This window comes from Wyeomyia smithii, chromosome 3 (assembly GCF_029784165.1).
Source record: "Wyeomyia smithii strain HCP4-BCI-WySm-NY-G18 chromosome 3, ASM2978416v1, whole genome shotgun sequence".
NCBI classification, from domain to species: domain Eukaryota; kingdom Metazoa; phylum Arthropoda; class Insecta; order Diptera; family Culicidae; genus Wyeomyia; species Wyeomyia smithii.
Window position 1 is genome coordinate 29,896,748 of NC_073696.1, and position 18,340 is coordinate 29,915,087.

Below are 18,340 nucleotides of genomic sequence, written 5' to 3' on the forward strand. Positions count from 1 at the left end.
TTTCTTTGACGAAATTGGTTGTTTTTTTTTTATAGCAAACAATATTGTAGAACATTGAAACATTGTAGAAATTCACAGGAATGCTTGAATAGCTTTAATCTTTAATTTTTTGGAGTGCCGCTGACCAGTGATTATTGTTGAGGTTTGCGGGAAATTATACACAATAGAAACCGGAAGATTCTCGCTCTCGACATGGTTTACCGTGAACTTTAAGCTAAAGTTTTTGTGCAGTTCATAGCGAACTGTACAATGCGCTTGCGGAATACTTTTAGCACAGACAAACAGACGTTTAACTCGATGGCGTTTTCATCGACCAGAAAAAAAACGATTTTAATTTAATTTTGTAATTTTGCTTAGTGGGCAATAATGCCGCTAGTGTCGCTATAAGCAAGTGTGCCTTTTCATTATCAAAGACAAGAACCATCAGTCATACCGCTTGTGTTTAACCAAGCGTGCACACCCATTAGCAAAGACAAAAACCGTTTTACGAAAACACGTAAGTAGGCAATAAGCTCACATGGTGGCGCAGAAGTGTTTGTCTGTGCTCTTAGTTTCGACGCCATTTTGAACAAAACTGGGCATGCATAAACAAAACAAAAAATACTGATATAAAGAGAAGAGAGAGAGAGAGAAAGAGAGAAAGAGAGAGAGAGAGAGAGAGAGAGAGGGAGAGAGATAGAGAGAGAGAGACAGTGTGTGTGTGAGAGAGAGAGACAGTGAGAGAGAGAGAGACAGTGAGAGAGAGAGAGAGAAAGTGAGAGAGAGAGACAGAGAGAGAGAGAGAGTGAGAGAGAGAGAGTGAGAGAGACAGTGAGAGAGAGAGACAGTGAGAGAGAGAGAGAGAGAGAGAGAGAGAGAGAGAAAGAGAGAGTGAGAGAGAGACAGTGAGAGAGAGACAGTGAGAGAGAGACAGTGAGAGAGAGAGACAGTGAGAGAGAGACAGTGAGAGAGAGACAGTGAGAGAGAGACAGTGAGAGAGAGACAGTGTGAGAGAGAGACCGGTTTTTCAACAGTACCGGTTTTTCAACGGTTGAATGAACTTTAACCCTTCATAAGGCCGTGAAAACTACGCGAGGAATCGACATAAACTTCAGTAAAACGTATTCCTTACAAGAGGAACAACACATCTGTACCTTTGTTAAAAGATTCACTATTAAATCAATTGAAAAAATTGATGGCAATATATTTGCCACTGCCCGTTAACCCCGTAAACGATGGAAGCAATTTATTTGCTTCATAAAAAAATGAAACATCATAGTAACTAGAATGTAACAGTAGGACTTTATTCATTTTGCATGGAAAAGATCGACATAAATAATTATTCAAGTGGTATTCTGAAAAAAAAATTAGTAAGAAATTTTAAATTTGTCACCATGTATTTTAACAAAAAACTGCATAATCTAACACAGTAGGTCTTGAATAGAAAGTTTCTGGTGAAAAACTTACCAATTTGTTGGAGTTTCACCAAATTAAAAATGAATTTCCTAAAGATGTTCTAAAATCACGGTTTGTTTACAGAAAATTGAACCCAAAATGAGTATTGTACACTTCTAGCAGTCCTAGAAAAAACTGAAGTGTTCTAAGACACCTTTAGAAGTCTTTGGTTGGGCCAAATTTAAAAACAATATTTTTAGTGCAGCGAAAAAAATATAGTTTGTTGGTGGCAATGCACTGCCTTATAAAGGGTTAAATTAATCATTCGCACGCAAAAATGCGCAGATAATTAATTAATATTTTGAAAAGATATCTGCTCTACTTCCAAATAAATAGAAAATAATTTGTCTAATAAAGTCTTTTCGATTGTTTCAATGAAGAAAACTTTTTTGTATGAAAATTCGTACTGTTTTCAATTACTTTGTTATTCTTGAAAACAAATGTGAAAAAAATGTGAATTTTTGGTCAAAGTTTTACACATGACGTCATCTATGGTGTAACAACAGTGAATTAATTATTATTATCCTTCGTTGTTTTCTTTATTTCTTGTCGTCATCCAGTGAAATTTCGGTTTTCGAATTTTTTTTTTTGATGCCAAATGACTTAAAAACGCATGAAACGTCGAGAATTGGTGTTATCTGCATTTTTTTTTTTGCGAAAATCGACTCTCTGGGACTTAATCGTTTTTTCAATTGTTGAAGGCGAAGTTTAAAACATTTAGAATTTATTCTATGAAATTGATCGCTAATCTCTCGAAATTGCCTGTAAAATGATATACACTATAACTAGCATCGAATACATTATGTTTCATTAGGGTGGTTTATTTATTCGACACAGGGTGGTTCATAATATTGTGTAAAAATGAGTATAAAATGAAAAAAAAAAATCACTTTTTACTGAATACCAATAGAAATATTACTGAAAATATAATATTTGTTGTATCATTGTCGTTAGGGTGGCAATGTTGAATTGAAAAAAATATATGTAAAATGGCAAGATATTAAGAAACAAATTTACAAAATGTATCAAAAAACTACTCTGTGCAAAAAAAAATTATCTCAACAAAAATTAAGATTGTGTCTCGCGGAAGGTGTTGAATGCTTTAATGTTATTTGCAAAATCACACACGGGAGGTACATGGAATTTGAATATTTGAAAAATGTTTTCTATTCCAAGTGTCTTAAACTTTGAAATGAAACGGTGGAAACTGATGGAATATGTTTTAATTTACTTTGTTTGAAAAATCTACTCTCTAAGACACTTGCACTCGTCTTTCGAATGTTGTACCAGACAATTTATTCGTTTTATTTACCACAATAATGTCCTTTGCCAACACTTGATTGAACACACAGTGCTCTGGCTTATATAATCGGACAAAAGGCTGTATCGATGTTATTCAGCGATAATGAGAGTATAGGGATCTCAATCAGATACGCAACACAATTGACTCATTGTTTCTGGGTTTGCGTCGTTTTGACAGTTCGACCATACATTTTCTGTCAAGTTTACATCATCAGAACGTAAACGTGCCCATTGGCTTAAACTTTGCATAGACGTTTTTATAGGCAAAAGATGCCACTTTGTGCTGTTGGTTTAATTTTTTGAAACACAACTCATTTTTGAAAAGCTATTGAAAAATGCTATTTCGGATAGGTATTGATGATTACAAATATTTCTAGAGCCAACACGGTTCGTTTGAGCGTTGTGACGTCGTCGACAAAGTTGTAGATAATAGTTTTGTTTTTCAAAAAAAAAAAAAAATACACTTTAAAAACTATTTATTATAATTTTGAAGAAAAAAACCAAAAGAAAGTTATAAATTCATTATCCAAAACAGCCCTTTTAAAAAAACTGATTTTAATAAAAACTACGAAAGATACCTGAACAACGAAACCGGCCATGGAGAAATCAGAAGAAAAAGTTATAATTTTTTTTAATATATTTTTTTTCACAGGGTAAATTTTTTTTTGGAAGAACAAAGTTATTATTTACAACTTTGCCAGAAACACTATGCCAATCAAATAAACCGTTTTGACTGTAGAAATATTCCTTATTCCTCATAGAGTGCTCTATTGGAAATTAAACATATGTCTACAGTCGAAACGGTTTGTTTGATTGGCAGAGTGTCTTCAGCAAAGTTGTAGATAATATTTTGTCCTTCCAAAAAAATATGCCTTAAAAAAATAGAAAATATATATTTTTTTTCAAAAAATATTTTTTTTTTAAATGATAACTTATTTTTCTTGATTTCTAAATGATTGGACTGGTTTCATTGTTTTGGTAATCTCTTGTAGGTTTTATTAAAAAAGTCAAATTTTTAAAGAATGAGCTCTTTTGAATAATTAATTTTTAATTTTTCTTCTAACTTTTTTTTTGAATGAATAATTTTTTTAAGTGTAATTTTTTTGGAAAGACAGGATTATTACTTTGTCGAAGACGTCACACCAATCAAACGAACCGAAGTGCTTTTTTTATTTTATACTCATTTTTCACAATACTATGAACCACCCTATGCCGAATAAATGAACCACCCTAATGAAACATAATGTATTCGATGCTAGTTATAGTGTATATCATTTTACAGGCCTTTTCTAGAGACGAGTGATCAATTTCATCAATTTCCGCCTTCCACAATTAAAAAAACGACTAAGTCCCAGAGAGTAGATTTTTGCAAAAAAAAAAAATCAGGTGACACCAATTCTCGACGTTTCATGCGTTTTTAAGTCATTTGGCATCAAAAAAATTTTTTTCGAAAACCTTGGGTGATTTTTCGGTTTTCAAAAAAGGCCCAACTTCAATCGCTTTGCACCACCCCATTTTAAGTCTGATTGAGCTGAAATTTTGCACAGGGTGTTTTTACGAGCAGGTGAACATTTTGTATAGGTTTTTTTTTTTTTGAAATTCGAGATGACCATTTTGGCTGGCACCCTAAGCCGGATGGATGGAGCTGTTACACACACAACAATATAACACGTTTAGTGTCCTGATGCGACTTGGACGAAAGATAATCAAATTGTTCTCATATTGGATGGAAGCAGATACCAAGAGTGCAACTGCTGCGTGCAGAGTTGCCAATGTTGCAGTTTAAACTGGATTCTTCCAGTTTCAGTGATCCAGTCAAACAGTTTAATCTCAGAATTTTCCAGTTTTTTGTATATTTCCCAGTTTTATCCAGACTTTTTATGTACTAAAGCTCCGATTAGTTTTCGGAAGTATTTTTAGAACGTAAATGTTGTAGAAATACGGCTAAAATATAAACTTCATAGCATTGATGAGATGAAAAAGGCTAGTAAGATTAGCTATGTTTAGAAACTGACAAATAGATTTTACCAGATTGTGGAAAAAAATCAATTCCAATGATAGCTTGATATGTTGTTTGAATATAAAAACAATCGATCTCACAAATGTCATATACAGGCGTCATTCTTCAAAATAATTTCTGTTGCGTAGCAGTTTAAAATATGTTCGGATAATTAGATACCTCTTAGTAACTCTTCTCTAACTCTTCTCATACGCGCGTTCGTGACAGAAATACGCATTGTAGTGCCATCTGTTTTCAGGACCGTATTCTACACTTATGTACTTGTGAAGGTTGAGTACATTATAATTTTTCTTGTCAGATGGCATTCTCAGTTTAATAAACATTGGAATGACCAATACAGAAGCATTTGACTATTCATTACAAAACAATTACCTGAAAATATTTTTCAATAAGTGAATTAAATCGACGTAAAATTTTGATTGAAGGTTCAACAATATTGCTAGGATAACGAATTAAACGAAATAATTATAATACTTTAACAACGATTTCTTTATTCGAGACATGATTTTGAGGTGCATAACAACCGGTAACGTCGACAACAAAATCAAAAATTTCAAAAATTTTGCACTACAAGGAACTCAACAACGGTTGGGTGGTACACGGTACGGGACGCCTAACGAACCGGCGAGACACGCGCTCTTACAATTTTATTCCATTCTTCTCGGCCTCGTCGCGGTACTGCTCGATGTACTTGTTCTCTGGGTCGTACTTCATCCGCAGAACTTTCCACTCTTCCGGGCGGTTCTCGTTCAGATAGCTGAAGGCTTTGATCGCACCGGTCCGCTGACCCTCGCTGCACTTGGCACAGTTGGTCTCGAGGGCTTCCGGGAGGATTCGCTTCAGCTCGTTTCCCTCCGGCGTGCATCGGCCCTCGTCCGTCAGGCACTGGAAGTAATTCTTGAACAGTCGGTCCGACTTCAGGATCTCGTCCACGTCGATGTTGTCGTACTTGCTAGTGTACGTGCTCGCTGGTGTTTCCTGTGCGGCAGCAATGGCGAGCAGTGCGAAAATGGCCACGAAGAGTTTCATCTTGACTTGGATCTGAAAGGAAAACTAATAGATTAACACTTTTTTTCCTTCTGATGAATAAACTAGAAGATTCTAGATGACTTCATTATAACTTTACTCATTTAGAATCATTTACGTACCGTCTAAGACGTTAGCAGTGTCTGATGCGAGATGCAGCTGTGAACTATGTCAAATTTGGGGTCCTCAGGCGCCTTATATACGGTAGTCCGTGGTCTCTAAGCCGGGTGCCGCTGAATGCTACTTCGCTATCCATTTGTTCAACCTAGTGGTCCAAGGATATTTGGCAGCATCGAGAGAAGTGCAGCACTTCTTGTTGACCGGTTCGTAGGGGTAAGCGGGGTAAGACCGCCCCCTTAAGCATTTCTGTTTATAGAAAAAAAAAGTTGCGGCTCCAATTTCATTTTTTCTTCGCTAAGAGGTTCTTCTATTCAATACCCGCATTTAAAAAATAAGAACTGAAATATTTTTGTTTATTTTCCAGCCTTTTTTTCAATTTTAAAAATTCATTGAAAATGTGCAGATCTTTTTCATGCGGGGTAAACCCGCCCACCAGCGGGGTAAGATCACCCACTATTTTTTGAGAATAACAAATATTTTTAGAACCAAAGCGGTTGATTTTTTCGGTATAATGTCTTTGACAAAGTTGTAGATGGTATTTTTTGTCTATTTTAATAAAGTATACACTGTGAAAAATATGAAAAAAATAATTTTTTTTCTAAGTTTTAACTATTTTTGTTTTTTTGATTATCCAAGTTCAAATCAATGTTTAGGTAACTTTTTGTGGTTTTCAAAATAAATAGATTTTCCAGAATTGGGGTTTTTCAAAATATTCAATTTATAATAAACCTGTCTTTAAGCTAAAAATAGAAACTCAGTAATCCTGTTTGTATGATTTTTTTTGAAGACGTATTATGTATGGAGTAATACTAATAATTATAAATTTAAAAATATTGTCATATTTCCATTTTTTTTATGTTTTTTTTTTGAGGAACAAAATTATCAACGGTTCTATAGATCAAACAAACCGCCCAAAAAATTCTTTGCAAAATTTGAGCTGTTAATATTTCTATTACTCCATGATATAACAACCATCAAATTTTAGCTTACCTTTTGCAGATTTTGCAGGCAAAAACATGATTTTTTCTAAATAAATTAAAAAAAAAAATTTAATTCTATTTTTATATCTTTTCTTTGAATTTTGTTACAGTGTATACTTTTTTCGGAAGTATAAAAACTGCTATTTTCAACTCTGCTGGAGACGTCATATCGATCAAACAAACCGTCCTGGCTCTAAAGTTATTTTTGTTCATTAATACCATTTTTACACAAGTTTACTTTTTTCAAAAATTAGTCGCGTTAAAAAAATATTACTAGAAAAGCTTCAACCAAATCGAAAGTGGTCGATTAACATCGATGTCTTATGTGGCTTGAAATTGCTTTACTGATCCTGCATATATTCCCTTTGTAGTGTCGAGGCATTTGGGTTTTAAAGTCAAATAACAAGCAGTTGTACACGTGGCGGTTTTACCCCATGTATAGTGGGCGACGTTACCCCCAGTGGAACATTGTCATATTCCATCGAAAAAGTAGTCAAAATTACCAGATTACTCACGGCCTTCGATATTTCCGAAAGAAGACAGATTCAGGCAAGCGGTTAAACGTATATTCACGAATAAAACAATAAATTTTTAGACAGAAAAACCTTAAGTCCCGTTGCCGCAAAACAATAGCGCATTGACTGGTTGCCAGCTGAAAGGTTGTTTTTGATTATTTCTGTGACTGTTCGCGCACTATCAAAAAAGAAAGGGGTGCAAAATGTGACGTAATTATACTGTAATAGACATGTTAAAGAAATTTTTCAAATATTATATAGCTTGGTGGTAAAACTACGGGGGGTGGTCTTACCCCGCTGGGCGGTCTTACCCTGTTTACCCCTACATAGGTTTGGTACTCGCTCGGCAGTCGGCGGCGGCTTCTTGTCCGGGGGGTTCGGCACCTAGACTCGTCTCGTTTCCTTTCTCTCGCAGAAAATAATTATTGGTTCGGCTAATTCAATAATTTGGATATGTGCAAAAGCAATGAACAAAGGAGAAAAGGAAACAAACGCGCGCGCGAAATCAAGAAGAAGTCGCCTTTACGATGATGCATGGCCGACTTAAATGAAACGCTCAGCTGTTGGCTGCAGCATCCGTCAGCTGATGCCGGCTTCTGCTGGTGGGTCACCAGGGTTCACTGGATCTCCGCCGCGAGAGACTGCGAGAGTAAGACGGTGTAGTTGTTCATTATGTGAACGCTAGTTTTTGCGATTTATCGCAACTTATCAACTGTTGACGTTAATGAGATATTTGTGGGTTTATCGAAATATCGGGCTCAGGTCAAAGCTCAAGTGCAACACGTAAGAAATTAGTTGCTGTGAGGTAGATTCAATTTTATTCGATTGTTTTAAATTTTGCAATTATATCGGTCAAAGAGAAAACCACTTTAAGTGTTCGAGTTTAATTATTGGTCACATTCCATCTCAATGTTGGTAACTGATTCAACTCACTTTAACAGATTAGAAATTCATCAGGTGCTAATGATTAAAAACTAGAACAATTTCAACGCGCTGAGAAAAACTTACTTTATGCTAGGAGTTGAGCGGACATTTTTAAATTTAATATTAAACATCGGACAACAGACAAACAGACGTGCCACTCAATGACGATTTCATCGACCTGAAAAATAACGATAATTTTGAAATTTTGCTTAGTGGGCAATAATGCTGCATGTGTCGCTATAAGCAAGCGTGCCTTTTCATCATCAAAGACAAAAACCATCAGTAATGCCGCTTGTGTTGATTTAAGCAAGCGTGCACACCCATTAGCAAAGACAAAAACCGTTTTACGAAAACAAGTTAGTAGGCAATAAGCTCACATGGTGGCGCATGAGTGTAACGTTTCGAATAAGGACGAAGATTTTTCCGGATTTTTGTTCGAAGAGGCACGTCTGTTTGTCTGTGATCAGACTAGCGAGTCGGAAATCATTCAAAATTCATAAATTTAGCGTCAATATCCATAAACAGACAAAAAGTACATTTTAATATTGTTTAGGGGATTAAAATTGATTAATGTTCAACATGTTTTTTTCACAAAGTTGATTGAAGTTAATAGTGCTATTACTTTAAAGTGTTTAAAGGTAAAAAATATCACAACTCATCAACAGAGCTTTAATACAGTTAATTACTGAATTGAATTTTTTACGATGCAGGAGAATTGGATAGGAAAGTCAGAGAAACTTTTCCCAGGACTGTTCAAAATTTTTAAATTTTCATTCTTTTATCATCTTTTAGTGGTATTTTTTTTAAATTCATTTTGTTTGCATTATAAGCCTAATTACTCAAGCATTCTGCGCAGTAAGCGTTCCACTGCTTCGTTTTTCATGCTCTGTCGGCGCAAAGACAACTATAAAACCCAGTTGTGACTGCGTTTACACACAAGCAAAATAGGTCGCTGGAAATTTTTTCGTTCGAAGAATGATCAATTATTGGCATAAACAAGTTGAATATAATAGACGAATATGTTCTATATTTAAAAGAAATATTTCAAAATTTCAGAAATAGAGCTGGAACAGTTTAGAAGTCAGGTGATGTCAAATGGCAAGGGTTGGTAGATTTTTTGTGGAACACCAAGTGCGAGGAATGTGTTACAATTTTACCTCACTGATCCGGAAGCCATGAACCAGCATAAAGTACATAATAAGCTTCAGTAAGTCTGCGAAATTTATTTAATGTGCTCAGAACTGATAAATTCTAAAGTTAGAAAAAGTTGTTTAAAATGTTAGTAATAAAAAATTACTATATTTCCTGACCTTGTTTGGATGTTGAGTAGCACCATGCATCGCAAAGGGTGAATTCAATGATACAAGCTTTGATAGCAGGTTGTAGAAAACTTAGTTCCGAACAATTCACGGAAATCCGCATTGTTCGCACATGCATCGTGACCCACTAACTTGCAAGGTGCAGGCATATATGATACTATATGCTTTACAAAAAAAAAAATCCGTTTTTATTAACATGACAAAATTTCATTGCTGGTAGCCATGACACAATTGAACCGAAAATTGTGCTTTCAGACAGTGATAATTGCTTCCGTGCCGCCAAACAGAAACCTAGCGATCGGCTGAGAAGACGACACCAGTACCGGTGGCGGCCGACCGTTTCTTACTCTTCTCGGCCGAAAGATCCTTGACGGAGCGGGGCAGAATATTTTACTATATCAAGTATAAAAACGTACCACTCGACCACAGGTTCAAGTAGTCCAGTGCACAATAGCATTTGAAGTACAGTAGCGTAAAGTATGACAATTCGAGAGTCTAGCCTTCTTTATCAATATTAGATAACATTCAGCCCTTAATCTATCTATAGCTCACAACCCGTCCACCACAAAATGAAATCAATCCTAGTCTTCGTGTTCGCCCTGTTGGCGCTTGCTGCCGCACAGGAAGAACAACAATACACCAGCCGATTCGACACCCTGGATTTGGACGAGATCCTGAGTTCCGATCGACTGTTCCGGAACTACTTCCAGTGCCTAATGGACGAGGGCCGCTGCACCCCGGAAGGCAACGAACTGAAACGGGTCCTGCCGGAAGCCCTCGAGACGAACTGCGCCAAGTGTACCGAGAAGCAACGCCAGGACGGACTCCGTGCCATCAAGTACCTGACCGAAAACCGCCCGGAAGAGTGGAAGGCACTGCGCACCCGGTTCGATCCGGAGGACAAGTACTTCACTCTGTACGTGGCTGACGCCGAGAAGGAAGGAATCAAACTGTAATGGCAAGCGGTTGCGTTCTGTATCATAAGGTTAGTGTTTTTTTCTTTCGTTTTGTTTCCAATCTGTTTTGTTTTGGCGATGAATCGTTCGGCAAATAAATTGTTCAATTTGTGAGTAATCAAAAATCCATTTACTCTTCGGTGCAATTACCTACGTCAATAGCAGCCGCTTCATTTATGTGCGAATGATGAGGTTTGCTGTTTTGTATCGCTACTTCAGTTGCGTGAACGTCGATGTGGACTCTGTACCTGATTTTAGGATGGTGTGGTTTATTAAGGGAAAAAGCCATAGTTATTTAATTGGATACTAGGCTTCCTGGGTGGGTACATTGCATTTTTAATCGTTTTGACGCTTCTAAAGATCAGAAAATGACAAAGCGCCTGAACTATTGACGAACTGGTGGACAAATAAAGAAAAGGATTTTAAATTAGGTTCAAAAGAAAGGAAAAAGAAAAGGATTTGACGAATTCTGTTTTGTCCAATGACTACTTTTAAATTGCAGTTGAGCCCGCAATATAATATTGAAGATTGCGGGTTCGAATCCTGTCTAGATGAGGAAAATTAAACGCCACACCTTTTGTTGTCGATTTTTCCGCATTCTTTTAAAATTACATACATTGCCCGCGTTACCGAACCCGAAAAGAAGATGATTCCAACAAGATTTTATGGTAGAAATCTGGGCCAAAAACTTATCACAAAATGGCAATAAGAGTATTAGTTTTTCAGTGTCAGACGATAGAGTGAATTGAATTCCTTTCTTTTGGCCCCGAATAAAAAAAGCTTCAAAAGTTCATAATAAATCAAACCAGGAAAGGCCAGAGAACAAAATGCTTTTTTCTAGAAGCCAGGAAAGAATAACGAAAGGTGCTTATTGCGGGAGTCACTTCCCGGTGAAATATAATTCACTCTCACGCTCACTTCACTTTTTGAGACCTATTCTCGATTCCACCTCAAGTGAGGTGACAAAAATTACCTCCGTGAAGTGAGATTGCCAGTGAAGGAAAATTGAGAATAGGACAAGTGAAATGAGAATGTTTCCCAGCTCAAAAGTTTTGAAGTCCGTTTTTAGGTAACACCAGATCTTGACGTTTTCTGTATTTCTAAGATATTCGGCATCAAGAAAAAAATTTTTTTGTATCGAAAATTTCATCGAGCATTTTTTTCATCGGTCAAAAAGTTGAAACTTTGACCGCTTTGAGGCACGGATTCAATTCTGCTTCGTTTCATTACTAAAAAATAAATCCAATATTTATCATTAGATTACCAATCAATCAATTTTCATGACTTATTCCATCCTCGTGGAATCATTTCACCGTTCAAAATGGACATGAAATAGTTCCACGCGAAACGTCGCTTAATCCGTTTTCACTTCAGTGATATGACACTCATAATAACCCAAATTTCACGGCAGATGTCACTTTGCGACGTTTTTCTCACTTACGTGCGGCCCGTAATAAGACTTCATTCACTTCACTCTGATTTCACCATGAAACGACTCCCGTAATAAGCATCAGAAAATGCCGAAAAAATAAAAAGAAACTGATTCCAAGTTGGAGTCAAGTGTACGAAAAACGTTCTTGAATGACAGAAAAAACTGAAAAAATCATCTTAAATGAGTTCAAAATAGCGAAAAGGAGTTTCTAAAAACCGAAAAAACCTGTATGGTAATATTTCCAGGTTGAACTTGGAAAGGTGGAAAAACGCTTCTGAAGTTCTGAAAAATCTTAATAAAAAGTGATTCCAAATCAGCTTAAAGAAACGAAAAAAGTTTCTAAGCATTAGAAAAACCGAAACTTGTGTTGAGCTCAGAATTCTGGAAAAACGCTTCTAAAGGATGAAAGTGATGGAATGGTTTCTGAGCGTTAGGGTAGAGAGTGATAAATAAACTCAGAATAACGAATGCTAAAAAAATTTATATTGACCTTAAGGGGTTATATACATTTTTGGTCGAGAAAAATGAGGGAAGTTTGAATTTATTTTTAAGTGCATAGCACCATTTTTATTGCATCAACGTGGTATTTTTCTGAATGTACAGTTTATCAACAACAAAAAAATACGTGTGATTTTGAGATATACCAATTATTACTGAAGTAATGGCCGTTTCCCCAAAACGTCTTTTTTTGCAGAGGCATGCGGTGATCCTGATAGAGACTCAGCGGGTCAACTGAAATCAAAAAACTCATATAATTTCCTTAGTTTAGAAGTGTTCCGTGTTCTTGAACGATCGCTTTTATGAGTATTTTGTTTTCAGTGCAAACGGGAACGTTTTTCTTAAAAAATGCACGTTTTGAGCGCTAAAAATTGAGTTAGTTTTTTTTGCGGCACAATGTAAGTGTATGTTTCAAAAAGCGATCGTTTAAGGACCGGCGAATTTAATAACGAAAATTAAAAAAAAAAAGATGAAGAAAATCGGTTCAGTAGTTTTCCCGCAATCAGGAAGGACAAAGTCATTTTTTGAAAAACAGTATTCCGAGATAATCGCGGGTAAAGTTTCAAGTTTAGCTTTTGCGGCCGTGGCGAGGCGCGCTGCAAATCGCTCTAACTTTCCCCCTATTGCTCAGATCTTAATGAAAATTTGTGAAAAGGTTCTCAAGATGTTTGAAGATTTGAAGATAATGCAATAATTTTTTTTTCGGTATTTTGAAAACTGAAAAGGTAAGGTTAATGACCTTATTAGCGAAAATAAGTTTTCAAAAACCGTAACAAAACCTTTAAGGAAAAATTACTGATTGAATTCAATTCTTCATCAATTGATCCTAAAAAGGGAAAAAAAGAAGACCATCAATGGCAAACCAAGAAAAGGATCTAAAATTGAGTTCAGAATTATGAAAATCACGTTTCTAAAGACCGACAATAAGGAGATAAAAATTATGCCTTCCTTAAAAAAAAGACCAGGAATAATCAAATAAAAACTTGATTTGAGCTTGTTCTAGGAATTGTTTCAGGAAGCGCTTCCAAAGATCAGAAAAGGTCAAAGATCAACATGCTTCCACACTGAACTCAAGGTGATGAAAAAAAAGCTCAGAATTGCGAAAAACACTTCCTAAATTAAGTTCAAAACTAGTGAAAAATTATTCTAAAGTCCGCAAAAGATAAAAAAAGAAATAATTTAAAATTTAGCTCAGAATGGTGAAAAATCTCCAAAGGCCAAAACGCATATTGATGATAAAGTGATCCTAAATTGAACGACAAATGATGAAATTTGTTCGTGGCCGTGGCCGTTTCTTTCTACAATCATTCACCACATGAAGCTATGTGGAATGAGAACTATAAGCGAAACGTCCTCAAACTTCCGCAACTGAAGATAACGTTTGTTTGAAAAATAATTGACAAGATTTCTCATTCGTCACACGCACTAACTGCAGCATCAATCATAGTAGCCCATGAGTCAGCAGAAAAAAATTGACAGCTCTATCCATCGATCCATGATGGCGGAAACAGTGAAGCTACTCCATTCAGAAGTATGCGCCTCCAAATAACGATACACCGCCGCGTCGAAAACGGACATCGTGTGGCACTTTGTGGACGCCAAAAATTCACGTGCTTCAAAGTCGCCATATTGGAGGAATAGATTTAACATGGATAGCACCAAGCATCAGAAATTTCCTCTATAGCAGACCACCATGAAATGAAGGGCTCACATATATTCGATTGAAACATGATCGGAGCAGCAAGCATCCATGCACAAGCGAGCGTTGCACAGACAGCTACAATAAGCACCAGCGGAGTTGCAGAGCAACGAGTTAAAAATCACGTGGTACCGATGACAAACATAACCTTTGAGAGAACAGATCAAGGGCCATACAGATTGTCCTTTAGATTGACGGGGAGCGAGCACTCGTTGGAAACAGACGCGTAAATAAGTATTCTATCGAACGTAAACTTAGGAAATTATCTATTGTCTATTGAAGAGATTCAGGAAGACATGAGAAGCGAGGTACAATCATAAGCGTAAGACGATCGACCCGCAAGAAGGACTCAGAAGGGATACCAATCAATCGCATAATGTTTCGAGCGAAAGCTCTACCAGGACGTGTAAGACTTTTCAGTTGCAGTAATCACGTGAAACCGTTCATCCAGAGATTACTTGTGTGTGGCAACTGTTTTGATTCAACCACCACGCTGATAACTGCAGAAGCAATAAAAGATGCGAACAATGCTAAACACCTCATGAAACCGAAGAGGAGCTCAAACACTGAACAAAACAAATGCGATTTGCACACTGCAAGTCTTAAGACGATTACTGTATATAAAAAAGTTTATGGCAAAAAATGCGATCACTTACGTTGAAAAAGACCCAAAGATGCGAAAAGAACAAAACCTCTGCAATCAAGAACAAGGAAAAAATGGAGCGCATTACTCAAGACGCAAAGCGCGATTCCGAAGTAGCTGCTAATTGTAACCTGCAGGGTACACTGATGACTTTCTACGCCGAGTTCATACAAGAAGTAGGATCAGCAGAGGAGCATAAAAACAAATTTAAGAAATGTACGCATAGGTACTTTAATTTGACAAATTCAATGGTGGAAAATCCACGTAACAAGTTCTAAAAAAACATCTCAGTTAGTTTGTATTACATCGAATCGATAACATCAAAGACTCATGATAACACTTCACCAAAACAAAAACAGTATATGTTCATGAGTTACCCCGGCTACGACCGTTACGATAAAACCATAAACATATACTGGCCATATGGTTTTTGTTACCAGGGCAACAACAGAAGCTGAACGACGAGAACTATCTTACCCTGGATGGCAACGACTGGCAGGGCAGGCACTTCGTGTTTTACTTTCCTAACGAAGGAAGTCTTTCGCTGCGGACTGGCCATGATCGGGGAAATTTATAGTACGAGGTGCCTGCCGGAAAATGCGTCGTTCATAAAAAAATACCATAAAGGCATAGACGCGGTGCTTTGGCTGGATTTGGCGTCGGCCCACTACTCGAAGCGATCGTTGGAGGAGATGGAGCGACTGAATATCGGTGCGGTATCCAATTCGGCAAACCCGCCAACAATTTTTTCGCGAAAACTGAAGAGGAATTGATATATAAAACGAAGAAAGAACTCAAAACAGGGTGCGCCATAATTATTGCAACAAGTAACATCGTTACCCATGTTTTTGGCAAGTAAGAAAAAACTTTTGAAATAGAAATAATTTATTGAGTGTAACTAATTAAAAAAAAAAAAAAACAACTCATTCAATGTGTCTTCCTTTACCTCTGATGACGCTTAGGATGAGACCTCGTCCAAACTTGTGTGTTTTTGTGAGCAGACATTTGTCTCTAACATCCCCCAAATCGAAATGTCCATCACGTTGAGATCTGGCGAGTTTGGGGGCCACTCATCCTTGGTGATGACAGAGGGAAAGTTGGACTTGCACCAGTCTTGAATGGTCTTCTATGTGTGAGCCGATGCAACGTCTTGCATGAAAGTCCAGTTTTGATTGTTATTTGCTTTCTGGACCCAACAAATATCAACCCGCAAACCGACTTTGCATTTTTGCTTTAATAGTTGCGCACCCTGTACAAGCATATTTTCGTCCGCCATGGCGAATGTTCCGGTTAACTTCCGGAAGGCCGCTGGCAAGAGCGTAGAATTTTTTTAAAAGTAAGCTAATATTATCACTTTCTATGGTAAATTTATCAAACTCAATTATCTGTCTTAGTTTTCACCGACTCATCTACTCCATATGTGGGGGAATTGCATCCAAAAGCTGTCAAACTATTCATAAAAAGCATTATGAAATAATAAATCATTTGAAAAAGATCTCGTTTGACATTCTCCATAGCTAGAACATAAAATTTTTAACATAGAACTACAAAAAAATTAACAAATAAACAATAAACATAAAATAAGAAAACTTATTATATCGAAACAAAATATATGAACTATTATAAGACAAAGTATAAAATCTACTCGATGCTTATGAGAAACAACACTGCGCCGCTTGCTTAGACGAAGCTGCTTCTTTCTACAATCAATAGCCGCATGAAGCATCTCCCCAGCTGGTCTCGAGGTACGATGCTGGCCTAACAAGCCAGTCGTCGTAGGTTCGAGTCTTGACTCGGGAGAGACTGTTAGTGTCAGTAAGATTGTAGCGCTAGCCCCGCAATTGTCCTGTACACTCAATGATTGGCTGCGAAGTCTGTGTATAGTAAACAGAAGGTCAAATTTCGAATCGGAATGTAGCACCAAGGCTTTGCTTAGCCGCATGAAGCAATACAAAATAATGTATTGTAATAAAATGAGATATTTTGGAGTAAGAAAATAATCAAGAACCAATAAAAAAAACAAACTATGAAATATAAGTGAAATACAATAGATAAAATCTGTTTACTTATCTTCGTCCTCAATCTTACGCAACTGAAGATTCAAAACACATATTCTTCAAAGGTTAGAGTAATCATATAACGACATAACATAAGAAATGTCAGAGTATATCAGAGTATAAAATAAGAAATAAGAAAATAATGACAAATTGAACGTAGAAAGGCAAAAAACGTTACTTAAGGCCAGAAAAGACCAAAACAAAAGATGATTCCAGTTTAAACTCAGGATGGCGTAAAAAATTATCTAAAGGCCAAAAAAGAATACGAAAATTTATTTTAGAGGCTCAGAATAGGAAAAGCTTCTGTAGGCCGAGGCAAAAAGATCACAAATGAGTTGTGAATGAAAAAAAAATACGCTTCTTGAAGCCGGCAAAAACCAAAAATGAAAATGACTCTTAATTGAACTCAAAAAGGCGAAAATATTTTCAAATGCCAGAAAAGGCCTTAAATGTAATGTTACTAAATTGTGTTCAAAACGATTTAAAATGCTTCTGAAGACTACAAAAAAAAAAAATGAAAATGATCTCAAATTTAGCTCAAAGGCCCTTCAAAGGCCAAAAAGATCAAATGATCCTAGATTCACAGAAAAATTAAGTTTCCGAAGTACAATTATATAGTTTGTTTGGTATTATGAATAGATGTTAGAGATGATTGAAAATGAATAAAGTGATAAATGTAAGAAGAGAAGAATCTTGAAACTCAGCATGGCGAAATAGAAAACGCTTACAGAATTGAGAAAAAGTTTAAAAAAAAGTTTCTACTTTAGAATTGGCTAGAAAAAAAATGCGTCAAAAGGACAACAAGGTAATTTAAGGAAATGATCCTTGATTGCGAAATAAAGACCAGAAAGAGTGAAAAAGATCCCGAAATGAGCAAATAATAGTTTTATACAAATGTTCTACAGTTTCTAATAATATTATGATATATTTTCAAAAAATGGAGGCAATCATGAAATTGCATAGAGAACTTGCACCAGTACAATTGTTTACCTTAAATTTTTTTTTCAAATAAAGTCATGCTTAAAGTGAATTAAGATACAAAAGTTTACAAATTCTTGATTGATTAGCCGAACCCAATAGTTGAGCATCGATAGCAGAACAACTAAACTGTTAAACTTTGCCATCATGGTTCATCGAAATCGCCAAAATAAAGAAGGTTTGAATCATTCATGAACATTGAAACTACCAAAACAATTTCTTGCTGCGTGTATTTAACTGCGGGTTCTCCCCAGCATGTCCTCTGATTAGAAGACTGTTCTATTCACTGTACTTTTTGCACATTTGCTCCGCTCTATTATATGTTCTGGTAAAGCTGCAAGTAATGATCTCCATACGGTTCGATTTGTGTGTTCGAAGGCAAATTTTACTCTATTCATCCTAATCAAAATTAATTATCAGCTGAACGCCGATACATC

The 18,340-nt window shown here is 36.3% G+C and overlaps 2 protein-coding genes across 9 annotated transcripts in view; one reads left to right on the plus strand and one right to left on the minus strand.

Annotated features, from left to right (window-relative positions):
- Positions 1 to 5,229: 5,229 nt before the first annotated feature.
- Positions 5,230 to 18,340, minus strand: part of LOC129727990 (ejaculatory bulb-specific protein 3-like) — a 102,932-nt gene continuing 89,821 nt past the window's right edge. For 2 of the 6 annotated variants that reach the window (XM_055686327.1, XM_055686326.1), the window contains exons 2-3: positions 5,905 to 6,148; positions 5,230 to 5,797 (exon numbers count right to left, since the gene is read on the minus strand). In XM_055686327.1, coding sequence (XP_055542302.1) covers positions 5,396 to 5,785 — 390 coding nt within the window. In that variant the 5' untranslated portion in view covers positions 5,786 to 5,797; positions 5,905 to 6,148 and the 3' untranslated portion in view covers positions 5,230 to 5,395. Of the gene's footprint in view, positions 5,798 to 5,904; positions 6,149 to 7,385; positions 7,576 to 7,708; positions 9,688 to 10,482; positions 11,049 to 18,340 lie in introns of those variants that run through there. The other 4 variants (XM_055686323.1, XM_055686324.1, XM_055686321.1 and 1 more) reach the window with 4 other exon arrangements.
- On the plus strand, positions 9,872 to 10,728 carry LOC129727991 (ejaculatory bulb-specific protein 3-like). Of its 3 annotated transcripts, none has more exons than XM_055686329.1 (2): positions 9,872 to 10,117; positions 10,170 to 10,728. In XM_055686329.1, exon 2 carries the CDS (start codon positions 10,210 to 10,212, stop codon positions 10,594 to 10,596), a length of 387 nt encoding a protein of 128 aa, XP_055542304.1. In that variant the 5' UTR covers positions 9,872 to 10,117; positions 10,170 to 10,209; the 3' UTR covers positions 10,597 to 10,728. The 3 variants fall into 3 exon arrangements, with proteins under 3 accessions (XP_055542304.1, XP_055542303.1, XP_055542305.1); XM_055686328.1 differs by having other exon boundaries at positions 10,188 to 10,728; XM_055686330.1 differs by having other exon boundaries at positions 9,872 to 10,112; positions 10,188 to 10,728.